The 13,496-nt window shown below is 48.2% G+C and overlaps 1 protein-coding gene across 1 annotated transcript in view; it reads right to left on the bottom strand.

Moving 5' to 3' along the window:
• LOC143288332 (uncharacterized) overlaps window positions 1-13,496 on the bottom strand; it is a 56,422-nt gene that overhangs the window by 13,279 nt on the left and 29,647 nt on the right. The window contains exons 10-15 of the mRNA XM_076596706.1: window positions 12,805-12,993; window positions 10,972-11,223; window positions 8,282-8,746; window positions 6,769-6,994; window positions 6,134-6,348; window positions 160-438 (exon numbers count right to left, since the gene is read on the bottom strand). Of these exons, the coding sequence (XP_076452821.1) occupies window positions 160-438; window positions 6,134-6,348; window positions 6,769-6,994; window positions 8,282-8,746; window positions 10,972-11,223; window positions 12,805-12,993 (1,626 nt within the window). The remainder of the gene's footprint in view (window positions 1-159; window positions 439-6,133; window positions 6,349-6,768; window positions 6,995-8,281; window positions 8,747-10,971; window positions 11,224-12,804; window positions 12,994-13,496) is intronic.

Here is a 13,496-nt window from a genome sequence, read left to right as displayed (position 1 = left end):
ATACCTATGTTTTAAGAAGTAGAAGAAGAAGCAGAAGAAGTAGAAAAAGAAGCAGAAGAAGTAGAAGATGAAGAAGAATAAGAAAAAGAAGAAGAAGAAGCAGAGCACTCAGACTCCCTTTGCAGCCTAGGGGAGGGCAGGAGGGACAGGGCATCATACCTGGATCTGCTCCAGCAGCACAGGGTTGCGGTCCCTGCTGTCCACCAGCTCTCTCCGCGCCCGCTCCACCTCCGCCTCCAGCGCCAGCTTCTCCGCCTGCAGCGACTGCAGCTCCTCCTGGTGTTGGCGCACTGCCTGGCGGGCCGACTCCAGCGCCCCCTGCAGGCCGGCTGCCTCCTCTTGGCGCCGCTCAGCCTCCTCCTGCAGCAGACCCTGCTCCTTCCTCAGCGACTCCTGCTGCTTCTGCAGCCGCTTGTTCTCCGTCAGCTTGCTGCCGATCTGGGGAGAAATGACAGTAGTAATGGATGGTACTTGTATGGCGTGACGGACACAACAGCCGAGTGGTTAACTCTTTCCATACGAACGGCGAAAGAAACGACGTTAACAGCGTTTCACCCCAATTACCATCATCAAAATATTGCAAGCGGAAGGCTCTTACACTGAAGACGTGATGTTGACAAAGAATACCACAATTCTGACGACGGAAGCTAAAGGTTGGGTCATTCAGACACCCACTGGACATCCGAGGGGTCTGTGTAGAGGAGAAGAGAGGACTGGCCGTACTGAGTGAGTTAAAGCGTTCAACTTTGAATGAGGGTGACAGGTGCAACAGCTGAGTGGTTAAACTTTGGACTTTCTATCCGACGGTCCCAGATTAATCTCAGTAACGGCGCCTGGTGGGTGAAGGATGGAGATTTATCCGATCTCCCAGGTCAACATACGTGCAGACCTGCTTGTGCCTGAACCCCCTTTGTGTGTATATGCAAGCAGAAGATCGAATGTGAGCGTTAAAGATCCATGTCAGCGTTCTGTAGGTTACTGAAACAAGAACATACTCAGCATGCACACCCCCAGAAACGAAGTATGGCTGCCTACATGGCAAGGTAAAAACTGTCAAACACATAAAAGCCCACTCATGTTCATACAAGTGAATGTGGGAGTTGCAGCCCATGAAAGAAGAAGAATAATATGGCGCAAACTTCCCATAAAATGTGCTCTACGCGCCTCACGTGAAAACAATACTTGTACAATAACAGTGCATAATAACATACCTCTGAGTCCAGTTTCAAAAATGCTTTGTTGTGCAAAAAAACCCCAATGTAACATTGGAAGAAAAGCAAAAAACAAAGCAAGGACCGAACAAAACAAAGGGCACCAACACAGAAAAGGATGGGACAAAGGCAGGCAGGCTGACAAAGAAACAGAGAGCACTGAATGAAATACGAGGACAATGAGATGAGGAAAATGCACCAGGTGTGCCACTTTTTTGTTGTTGCCATCTTGCTTACCAGTCTAGGAGGGAGGAAGAGAGAGGGAAGAAGGAAACAAATATGGTTTGCTGCCTGTCTTTGTTTTGACCTTGTTTCTGTGTCTTTGTTTTGACTTTGTTTCTGTGTCTTTGTTTTGACTTTGTTTCTGTGTCTTTGTTTTGACTTTGTTTCTGTGTATTTGTTTCCCATGACCTTGTTTCTGTCATGACCTTGTTTCGGTCTTTGTTTTCCATGACCTTGTTTCTGTCTTTGCTTTCCATGACCTTGTTTCTGTCTTTGCTTTCCATGACCTTGTTTCTGTTTCTGTCTTTGTTTTCCATGACCTTGTTTCTGTCTTTGCTTTCCATGACCTTGTTTCTGTCTTTGTTTTCCATGACCTTGTTTCTGTCTTTGTTTTCCATGACCTTGTTTCTGTCTTTGCTTTCTATGATGTTGTTCTGTCTTTGTTTTCCATGACCTTGTTTCTGTCTTTGCTTTCTATGATGTTGTTCTGTCTTTGTTTTCCATGACCTTGTTTCTGTCTTTGTTTTCCATGACCTTGTTTCTGTCTTTGTTTTCCATGACCTTGTTTCTGTCTTTGTTTTCCATGACCTTGTTTCTGTCTTTGTTTTCCACTGTCTTTGTTTTCCATGACCTTGTTTCTGTCTTTGTTTTCCATGACCTTGTTTTCTATGACCTTGTTTTCCATGACCTTGTTTCTGATCAACAAGGGGGAAGGATTGGAGGGGGGTGAATCTACACTGTGGTATGCTACCTGCTTTCTTTGATCCCACAGCCCACCTAATCTAAACTATGGTCTGTTGTTTGTTTTCAGTGAATCCTGCACGTGATCCAGAAGCGACAAGAGGAAGTGTCAAATTATAACATGCCGTCAGTTGTTCTCCTGTGATTTTGCTGCCAGACAGAGAGAGGTGGGGAACACGTCTAAATCACTGTATGCTGTGGGTTTGTTTTCTGTTGTTTTGGTGACTTTCCTGCTGATCTGAATGGGAGAGACAAGGGAAAAAAAATCAAATTAAGGTATTGCATAAGAGGGAACATTTCTTACTTGATGAAAGGCAGACAGAGAGAGAGAGAGAGAGAGGGGGGGGGGGAACTGCAGGAATAACAGGCAGTGTTGTGTACAAAAGAAAAGAGGGGAAAGAATCCCTCCCTATAACGGTGTGTGTGTGTGTGTGTGTGTGTGTGTGTGTACAGGAACAAGGTGAACAGAATAATGTTGCCTTTTACAGGAGACGCTGGGCGGAATGAAGGGGGAAGGGTTGCTGTCTGAATGAAGGGGGAAGGGTTGCTGTCTGAATGAAGGGAGAAGGGTTGCTGTCTGAAAGAGGTAGGGTTGCTGTCTGAATGAAGGGAGAAGGGTTGCTGTCTGAATGAAGGGTTGCTGTCTGAATGAAGGGAGAAGGGTTGCTGTCTGAATGAAGGGTTGCTGTCTGAATGAGGTAGGGTTGCTGTCTGAATGAAGGGGGGAGGGTTGCTGTCTGAATGAAGGGGGAAGGGTTGCTGTCTGAATGAAGGGGGGGGGGGTTGCTGTCTGAATGAAGGGGGAAGGGTGGGGGAGGGTTGCTGTCTGAATGAAGGGGGGAGGGTTGCTGTCTGAATGAAGGGGGGAGGGTTGCTGTCTGAATGAAGGGGGGGAGGGTTGCTGTCTGAATGAAGGGGGGGGGGGGGTTGCTGTCTTTCTGAATGAAGGGGGGAGGGTTGCTGTCTGAATGAAGGGGGGAGGGTTGCTGTCTGAATGAAGGGGGGGAGGGTTGCTGTCTGAATGAAGGGGGGCGGGGGGGGGGGGGGGGGTTGCTGTCTGAATGAAGGGGGGAGGGTTGCTGTCTGAATGAAGGGGGGAGGGTTGCTGTCTGAATGAAGGGGGGGGGTTGCTGTCTGAATGAAGGGGGGGGGGGGGGTTACTGTCTGAATGAAGGGGGGAGGGTTGCTGTCTGAATGAAGGGGGAAGGGTTGCTGTCTGAATGAAGGGGGGGGGGGGGGTTGCTGTCTGAATGAATGAAGGGGGGAGGGTTGCTGTCTGAATGAAGGGGGAAGGGTTGCTGTCTGAATGAAGAGGGAAGGGTGGGGGAGGGTTGCTGTCTGAATGAAGGGGGGAGGGTTGCTGTCTGAATGAAGGGGGAAGGGTTGCTGTCTGAATGAAGGGGGGGGGGTTGCTGTCTGAATGAAGGGGGAAGGGTTGCTGTCTGAATGAAGGGGGAAGGGTGGGGGAGGGTTGCTGTCTGAATGAAGGGGGGAGGGTTGCTGTCTGAATGAAGGGGGGAGGGTTGCTGTCTGAATGAAGGGGGGGGGGGGGGGTTGCTGTCTTTCTGAATGAAGGGGGGAGGGTTGCTGTCTGAATGAAGGGGGGAGGGTTGCTGTCTGAATGAAGGGGGGGAGGGTTGCTGTCTGAATGAAGGGGGGTGGGGGGGGGGTTGCTGTCTGAATGAAGGGGGGAGGGTTGCTGTCTGAATGAAGGGGGGAGGGTTGCTGTCTGAATGAAGGGGGGGGGTTGCTGTCTGAATGAAGGGGGGGGGGGTTGCTGTCTGAATGAAGGGGGAGGGTTGCTGTCTGAATGAAGGGGGAAGGGTTGCTGTCTGAATGAAGAGGGAAGGGTGGGGGAGGGTTGTTGTCTGAATGAAGGGGGGAGTGTTGCTGTCTGAATGAAGGGGGAAGGGTTGCTGTCTGAATGAAGGGGGGGGGGGTTGCTGTCTGAATGAAGGGGGAAGGGTTGCTGTCTGAATGAAGGGTTGCTGTCTGAATGAAGGGGGAAGGGTGGGGGAGGGTTTTCTGAATGAAGGGGGGAGGGTTGCTGTCTGAATGAAGGGGGAAGGGTTGCTGTCTGAATGAAGGGGGGGGGGTGCTGTCTGAATGAAGAGGGAAGGGTTGCTGTCTGAATGAAGGGGGGACGGTTGCTGTCTGAATGAAGGGGGAAGGGTTGCTGTCTGAATGAAGGGGGGGGGGGGGGGTTGCTGTCTGAATGAAGGGGGAAGGGTTGCTGTCTGAATGAAGGGGGGAGGGTTGCTGTCTGAATGAAGGGGGGGGGTTGCTGTCTGAATGAAGGGGGGAGGTTTGCTGTCTGAATGAAGGGGGAAGGGTTGCTGTCTGAATGAAGGGGGGAGGGTTGCTGTCTGAATGAAGGGGGAAGGGTTGCTGTCTGAATGAAGGGGGGAGGGTTGCTGTCTGAATGAAGGGGGGGAGGGTTGCTGTCTGAATGAAGGGGGGAGGGTTGCTGTCTGAATGAAGGGGGAAGGGTTGCTGTCTGAATGAAGGGGGGAGGGTTGCTGTCTGAATGAAGGGGGGGAGGGTTGCTGTCTGAATGAAGGGGGGGGGGTTGCTGTCTTTCTGAATGAAGGGGGGAGGGTTGCTGTCTGAATGAAGGGGGGAGGGTTGCTGTCTGAATGAAGGGGGGGGGGGGGAGGGTTGCTGTCTGAATGAAGCGGGGAGGGTTGCTGTCTGAATGAAGGGGGGGGGGGGTTGCTGTCTGAATGAAGGGGGGGGGGGTTGCTGTCTGAATGAAGGGGGGAGGGTTGCTGTCTGAATGAAGGGGGAAGGGCTGCTGTCTGAATGAAGGGGGGGGGGGTTGCTGTCTGAATGAATGAAGGGGGGAGGGTTGCTGTCTGAATGAAGGGGGGAGGGTTGCTGTCTGAATGAAGGGGGAAGGGTTGCTGTCTGAATGAAGAGGGAAGGGTGGGGGAGGGTTGTTGTCTGAATGAAGGGGGGAGTGTTGCTGTCTGAATGAAGGGGGAAGGGTTGCTGTCTGAATGAAGGGGGGGGGTTGCTGTCTGAATGAAGGGGGAAGGGTTGCTGTCTGAATGAAGGGTTGCTGTCTGAATGAAGGGGGAAGGGTGGGGGAGGGTTTTCTGAATGAAGGGGGGAGGGTTGCTGTCTGAATGAAGGGGGAAGGGTTGCTGTCTGAATGAAGAGGGAAGGGTTGCTGTCTGAATGAAGGGGGGACGGTTGCTGTCTGAATGAAGGGGGGGAGGGTTGCTGTCTGAATGAGGGGGTGGGGTGGGGTTGCTGTCTGAAAGAGGTAGGGTTGCTGTCTGAATGAAGGGAGAAGGGTTGCTGTCTGAATGAAGGGTTGCTGTCTGAATGAGGTAGGGTTGCTGTCTGAATGAAGGGGGGAAGGGTTGCTGTCTGAATGAAGGGGGTAGGGTTGCTGTCTGAATGAAGGGGGAAGGGTTGCTGTCTGAATGAAGGGTTGCTGTCTGAATGAAGGGGGAAGGGTTGAAGGGGGGAGGGTTGCTGTCTGAATGAGGGGAACAGGAAAACATGAAGGGAAAAAAGAAAACAATAACAAAATGCATACAAAGAAAAAGAGATTGAGTCGAAGAGAATGTGCACGTATATAATCCATGCTCGATAGGAAAAACAAATAAATCTGCAAGCAGGAAAAAATACCAAAAAAGGGGTGGTGCTGTAGTGTAGCAACGCGCTCTCCCTGGGGAGAGCAGCCCAAATTTCACACAGAGAAATCTCTTGTGATAAAATGAAATACAAATACAAAATGCTCACACATTAACTACACATCAAACAAAATTCACACACACACACACACACCTACAACAGCCCCCCTCCCTACACCCCATCTCCACACACACATACAACAAACACACAAAAACAACAAAATCACTACAAACACCACACACACGCACAAAACACACCAAACACCCCACACACACACATCACACTAAACAAAACACACACGAACACACACACACCTGTTTGCGGAGATCTCTACCACTGTCCTTCTCCTTCTTCAAAGACACCTCCAGTTCCTGGATACGCTTCAGGTATTCCTGCTGCTCTTTCTCCCGCTCACGATTCCCGCTCTCCAAGTGCGAGTTCAGCTCAATGAGCGATGACTCGCGACCTGCCAGTGCCTCTTCCAGCTGTTTCATGTGCTCCTTCAGTGTGCTGTTGCTCTGCTGAAGACCTGGCAAAGTGTATGACATCGTTATTATTTCAGTTACCGTCTTTCATGTCTTTGTACAATCTTTTTTCAATTCCTTTCTTGAGGAACTGTGATGGTAGGCTGCAACTCCCAAGCTGACTCATATTTTACAAGTGGGCTTTTACATGTATGGCTGTTTCCACCCTGGGCATGCTTTTGTTTCTACACCCCACCAGAGACCGGTATGGATTACCCCACAAATACCTATGCACACACACAAACACGCACACATCCTCAATAAAGATCATTTATTGACTTGACACACACACACATACACACACAAACACCCCCTACCTCCCCTCATACCCACGGCCCAAAGACACACACACACAAACATCAACACGGCAGCAGCCACCCTCACCCCCCCACCACACTCAAACACACAACACACACACGCATCACCTGCGATCCTGCCCCTCTCCTTCTCCAGCTCCAGGGCCAGGTGGGAGGTGCGTGCGGCGCTGTCCTCGCTGTGTCGCCGTGACGACTCCTCCAGCGCCTCCTGCAGACGGCTCACCTCCCCCCGCAGGGCCCCCACCTCCCCCTCCTTCTCCCCCCGCAGCCGCTGCAGCTCCTCCTCCACCTCCTGCCCCCGCAGCTGGGCGCTCTCCAGCTCCTTCACCAGTTTCTGTGGCGGGTGGGAGGGGGTAAGGTGTTGTACTCAGGGGTGCTGGGTGGGGTGTGTGTGTGTGGATGTAGGGGTGGGTGTGTGTGGGTGTAGGGGTGGGCGTTTGTGTGTGGGTGTGTGCGCGTGCACACGTGCGTGCATGTGTGTGTGTGTGTGTAGGTCTTGGGGTGTGTGGGTGCGTGGGTGGTGTGTGTGTGTGGGTGCGTGGGTGGTGTGTGTTGGTGTGTGTGTGTGTGTGAGGGGGGTGTGGGTACGTGTGCAGGTTGTGTGTGTGTGTGTGTGTGCGCGCGCGTGTGTGCGTGCATATGCTCCCATGCATGTGTGAACTGGTATTATGACAATGCAACTGACATCTGAATGCATATAAACATGACTATGTGGCTGAAGTCACTGTCTGTATAGTGTGCATGGGTGAGGGCTGGTGGTTACAGAAGCACGATTTGTTTAATACAATTTTTGTAGTATTTGTTGCACTGGCAACTGAACCTGCATAGCAGTTGAGTCCTGCCGTGACTGCTTGTATCATGTCGGAAATTCTTGTTGGTTTCATTTGTGTCATTCCATGTATTTTCTTTATTATTACAATCTTCAAATATACCTTGAACAATATCGTCTTAATAGAAGGCAATAAATAAGTTTTTTTCCATTTTCCTCCAGTTTCGGTTTTCCGAAACAACCCACAAGTGACTGTGATACAAGGTTACAGCTTACCAGGCTGGACCTTTGCTTGTATTTCTTGTATTGCCTTTTTGTTTGTTTACTTTTAATTTTGTTTTATTTATAAAGTGATCAAGACATGAAAGGGCACATGTTCCTGTGACAATGCCACAACTCTTCTCAATTATATTTTTTCTTTCCACTTCCCTGTCCAAACATTTTGCTTCCTCAAGATGGTTGCGGGATATATATAAGTAAAAACGACAAAACAAATGTACGTGGTAGGCCAGTCTTTTTTTTCCCCCTTTACCAGATCTACATAAGCAGCATGACTAAAGTTCCCTAATGAGTTCAGTCAGATAAGCAGCCAATTTCCATCATGTGCATGCATGTATATACCCATACAACTACAATGTAACCAATTAACAGCAATACAAAAACAAGCCCACACATAAACACACACACACACTCCACCCCTCCAGCACCAAGCGTCAGTGCAATGCCTTGCCCCCCCCAACCCCCACCCTCGCCCACCCCCACCACAGTGCTTCAAGAATATGTGCTAAAGCAAAATGTCTCAATAAAAAAAAATTCTAAAAATACCCCCACATTCCCCCCCTCCCCACTTACCTGCAGCTCCAGGTTGATGGATTCCTGCTGCTGCACGGAGCTCAGCTCAAACTTTCTCCGGGACATCTCCAGCTCCGTCTCCAGCCTGCGCTTCTCCTCTGCCACCCGATGGATCTCCGCCACGTGCGTCTCCACCTTCCTCTCAAACTCCGTCTTGCTGTTGTCCAGCTCTGACTGGAGACCGGCCAGCTGGCTGTGGAGCTGCTGCCTCTCCCTCTCCGCCTCCTGCCTGGCCTCGTCCGCCTCCTGCAGCTGTCGGGCCAAGCGGTCCCTTTCTGCCACGCTGGCTTCAGGTCCGGAGTCTTGAGGATGCTGGGGGGAAGCGGCAGTGGTGGCAGTGGTGGTGGAGGACTGCTGGAGCTGAGCTGTGGCGACCTGCAGCCTGTCCTGGGCCTGAGCCAGCTGGGCCCTGGTTTCCTGCAGCTCCGTCAGCAGGGCGGGGTCCACGGGTTCTGCTCCCTGGGCCTGCAGTGAACACCACCCCCTACCCCGCTGTGGTGAGGGCGCTCATGCCTTATTTCACTTTCGTCATGCCTCTTGACAATCGGCTCTTTTCACTCAGTGCTGCCAGTTAGCTCCCCTGACTCCCTCCCCCCCCCCCCCCCCTCCCCAGGCATCCCATCTGAATGGAAATAATGGAGAAAGTTTCTTTTTATGTCTTTGGTATAATCATCTAATTTACTCTCTGGCTTGGAAACCTTTAAATCTTGTGGTGAACATCTTGGGACCAGTCCCCACTTCCTATCCAGAGGGTGACGTCCAGTGTCAGGCCACACACATCATGGATGTATTAACTTGTTCTACCCCACAGCTACATGCCTGCTACATCTCCCCTGGACCAGCACTACAAGAGACCACTGCAGTAAAAAAAAGAAAAAAAACACAAAAAAACAAGAGAGGCAAGGCCTTCAAGACTCACTTGTGATACACTGGAAAAAAAAAATCCAAGCTTTTTATGTATTGTGTATAATTTCAAAATGTAATGTTTAAGATGAGAAAGATCAGTTTAAAGCGAATTAAGTCCCCTAGCATTAATTACAGAGTAATTTCCCTTTTTTTTCTATCTGCACCAAAACGTTTGCAAAATAAATAAAACTTCCATGCTTAGCAAAAGAAGTTCCTGTTTGAACAAAAAATGATAATAATGACTGTTCTTGTTGTTGGGTCAGAATATCAGATCAAAGTGCCAAGTTTAGAGAATACAAAAAATATAAATATAACAGTAAATGCAGTTTGCATATAATTAGGCTTCATTTTTTTTTTGTGTGTGTGCCCATCCCAGAGGTGCAATATTGTTTTAAACAAGATGACTAGAAAGAACTGAATTTTTCCTATTTTTATGCCTAATTTGGTGTCAACTGACAAAGTATTTGCAGAGAAAATGTCAATGTTAAAGTTTACCACGGACACACAGACACAGACAACCGAACACCGGGTTAAAACATAGACTCACTTTGTTTACACAAGTGAGTCAACAAGTGAGTCAAAAAAAGAAAAAAAAAGGGTGGTTCACTAAAACAGCCAAAAATGGATGGAGAAATGTTGATTTAACTGGTTTAACAAAGCTTTATTTTCATACTTCCAGAGTCTGTAAACTATTCAGCTTAGAACAGCAACTGTACTTAGCAAGAATAAACAAAATTAGAATAGTGTACTGGTACAAAAATACCTGTACCTGGTCCACACCTGGTCCACAGAGAAAGTAACCATGGTGCCAGGTGACTTGTACCTCGAGTAGAATGAGTTAACCAATCATAATTTTCACTTTCTTTCTGGCTAACAATCAGTTTTCCCTTCATGTTGTTCATAAGAACAAGTGCTGTACATCTGTTCAATACTTTAAGGTGAAGGTGACAAATTCAGAGCTTTCTAGAAAAACACACCTGCGAAACAGGATAGCTTTAACTCACTCCAGACTGAACCTCGATCGGGGTCCTATTGTTTACAACGTTTCAGATCGGGACCTTAGACAGTTTTTGGAGTGGCACCCTATTTCCATTTTTTAGTATCTTTTCCTGCCTGCAGTTTTTTTTATTTTGCTTTCTTATCAAAGTGGATTTTTCCACAGAATTTTGCCAGGGACAACCCTTTTGTTGCCATCGGTTCTTTTACGTGTGCTAAGTGCATGCTGCACACAGGACCTCGGTTTAACATCTCATTCGAATGTGTTGCTGTGCTCGCAAGCAGGAGAGTTATTTTCGCGGTGACTGGTTCATGTGAACACTGCGAGTCAACAAAAGCGTCTGATCCAGTTTCGTGTCAGTCACAAGGCAGACAACAGAATTAGATGAAGGGGCCCTATCATGGCTACATAACGTTCTGAATTTAATCTGTTTCAAACTCTTTGTGCTTTCCTGGATACATTTACAAGTCATCAGTGTGTGCAAATTTTGAACAAAAAATATGGATACTTTCATCATCTCACCGTACGATGGCATAAAAAGGGAGGAAGTTTTATATTTGTCCCCAACTGACTTGTAATGTTACAGATCAGTTCTGAAGTTTTCAGTTCATATATTCCGAGATCTGTTTTTGGCGATTTTATTTCTTAACATACATATGGGTCGTCTGTGGGAAAGTGAGGGGAGGTAAGTGGGAGTAGTGAGTTAAGCCATGTGGGTAAGCACCCTGTCTTCACTACAAACAGGCAGCGGTTCACATTCTGTCCTTCCTCAACGCTCCCTCCTCACCTGCTGCAGCTGCTGTTGGACGGCTGCCAGCTGCTGCTCAGTGCTGTCTTTCTCTGCTCGCAGCTGCTCAATCACCGCCACCTGCTCCTGGAAGCTCTGAGTCAGAGTGTCCACGCTGCGGGTCTTGATGTCCAGCTCGTGAGCAACGCGGTCCAGCTCATCGCGAGCAGCTTTCTGCTGGGTCTGGGCAGCTTCAAGCTCCGTCACACGTGTGCCCAGTTCTTGTCGCATCTGTTTAAAGCTCTTCTCCACCTGCCCACAAACAAAGGGGGAGGCTGTGTCTGTCTGTCTTTGGAACCACTTGACTCCTGGAAACGGAGTATGGCTGCCTAAATGGCGGGGTAAAAAGGGTAAAATACAGGAAAAAGCCCACTCGTGTACATACAAATGAACATGGGAGTTGCAGCCAATGAACGAAGAAGAAGAAGGTACTGCTTTGCTGTGTCAGTAAAAGCTGATATTGTGCTGTAAAAAGCTGCTGACCTATATTCTATTTTCTCATTTACAATAAGTACGGTTTTTATGTGTTTCCCCTTGAACTGACTTCAAAATGTTCTTAGGAATGACTTCCTTGTTCTTTTTTCCCTTTTTGTTCTTTTCTGTTTGTTGTTTTTCAGTGCTCCCTTTATACTGACATACATGTTCCTCATCCCATACTCCTTTCTTTCATTTCCACAGCTTAATATTCTGGCATCTGCATATTTCATTTATGAATTCTAACATTAAATACATGTTTATGTGAAACAAAATTACAACATTACACATCCTCCTAAAATACCATCCTGTTTCAATGACAAATCTTTCTCAAATATGATAAACATTTTACATACAATCATTACATTAAACCATTCTAATATTTCATAAATAAATTACAACGACAGGCATCCTCTTCAAATACCTAAAGATTTCACATACAAAATCATAACAGTGTACCTCTTTCTGTCCTCTGCCTATCTCCTCACTGCCTCAATCTCAAATACCTACACTGTTCATGTGTAAATTCATAACATCACATCATTCTTCAACATCTACCCCCATGCACACATCATTCTTCAACATCTACCCCCATGCACACATCGTGTCAAAATTCCATCAATTCCTTTCCTCCCCCCCTTTTTCCTGTCTAACTGTTGACACAAACACATGAGCTGTTCAACCATGTGGGCTAAAACAGCAGAAGGAGAAGATTACTCCCCAGGCCTTCCTGATGCCCAGCCCTTGACACAGCCAACACGAACTCACCGCCTCAATGACCATAACATATTACGGAATCTTGAATTTTTTTTTTCAAACTTCAAATGATACCACCAATAAAAGGCATGGACATGAATTCACAGCCTCAATGACTATAAAACATTACAGAATCATGAATGTTTTTTTTTCCCAATAACTTCAACTCATACCACCAATAAAAGACATGGACATGATTTCACCGCTTAAATGACCATAGAATGTTACATGATCTTGAACCTCTTTTTCAAAACTTCAGCTCATACCACCAATAACAGACAAGGACATGAATTCATCGCCTCAATGACCATAAAACAATACAGGATCCTGAACCTTTTTTTTTTCAAAACTTCAACTCATACCACCAATAAAAGGCATGGACAAACTTCAGCTCATACCACTGATAAATGGCATGGACAAACTTCAGCTCATACCACCAATAAAAGGCATGGACAAACTTCAACTCATACCACCAATAAAAGGCATGGACAAACTTCAGCTCATACCACTGATAAATGGCATGGACATGAATTCACCGCCTCAATGACCATAAAACGTACAGGGTCTTGAACCTGTTTTGCAATACTTCAGATCACACCTCACCTTGCCCATGTCTCCCTTGAGGATGCCCAGAGCCCTATCCACAGACTCCTTCTCCTGCAGGGCGGCCTTGAGGGCAATCTCGGTGCTGGCCTTGTCTTCCCTCAGCCTGGCCAGCTCTGTGTCCCTGGCGGCCAGTGTGCTGCGGAAGGCCTCCACCTGGGACTCCACCTCGATCAGCTTCTGCTGCGCCTGCACCACAGTCACCGTCAGGGTCAGGGTCTGCGGCGGTGTTGTTGTCTGTTTCTGTGTCCCTGTCTGTGTCCCTGTCTGTTTCTGTGTCCCTGTCTGTGTCCCTGTCTGTTTCTGTGTCCCTGTCTGTGTCCCTGTCTGTGTCCATGTCTGTTTCTGTGTCCCTGTCTGTGTCCCTGTCTGTTTCTGTGTCCCTGTCTGTTTCTGTGTCCGTCTGTGTCCATGTCTGTTTCTGTGTCCGTCTGTGTCCATGTCTGTTTCTGTGTCCATGTCTGTGTCCCTGTCTGTGTTTGTGTCCCTGTCTGCTTCTGTGTCCATGTCTGTGTCCCTGTCTGTGTCCCTGTCTGTGTTTGTGTCCCTGTCTGTTTCTGTGTCCCTGTCTGTGTCCCTGTCTGTGTCCCTGTCTGTTTCTGTGTCCATGTCTGTGTCCCTGTCTGTTTCTGTGTCCATGTCTGTATCCCTGTGTCCCTGTCTGTTTCTGTGTCCATGTCTGTGTCCCTGTC

This window comes from Babylonia areolata, chromosome 12 (assembly GCF_041734735.1).
Source record: "Babylonia areolata isolate BAREFJ2019XMU chromosome 12, ASM4173473v1, whole genome shotgun sequence".
Lineage (NCBI taxonomy): Eukaryota > Metazoa > Mollusca > Gastropoda > Neogastropoda > Buccinidae > Babylonia > Babylonia areolata.
The sequence above is the reverse complement of the archived record's forward strand: the minus strand, read 5'-3'. Positions and strand labels throughout refer to the sequence as shown.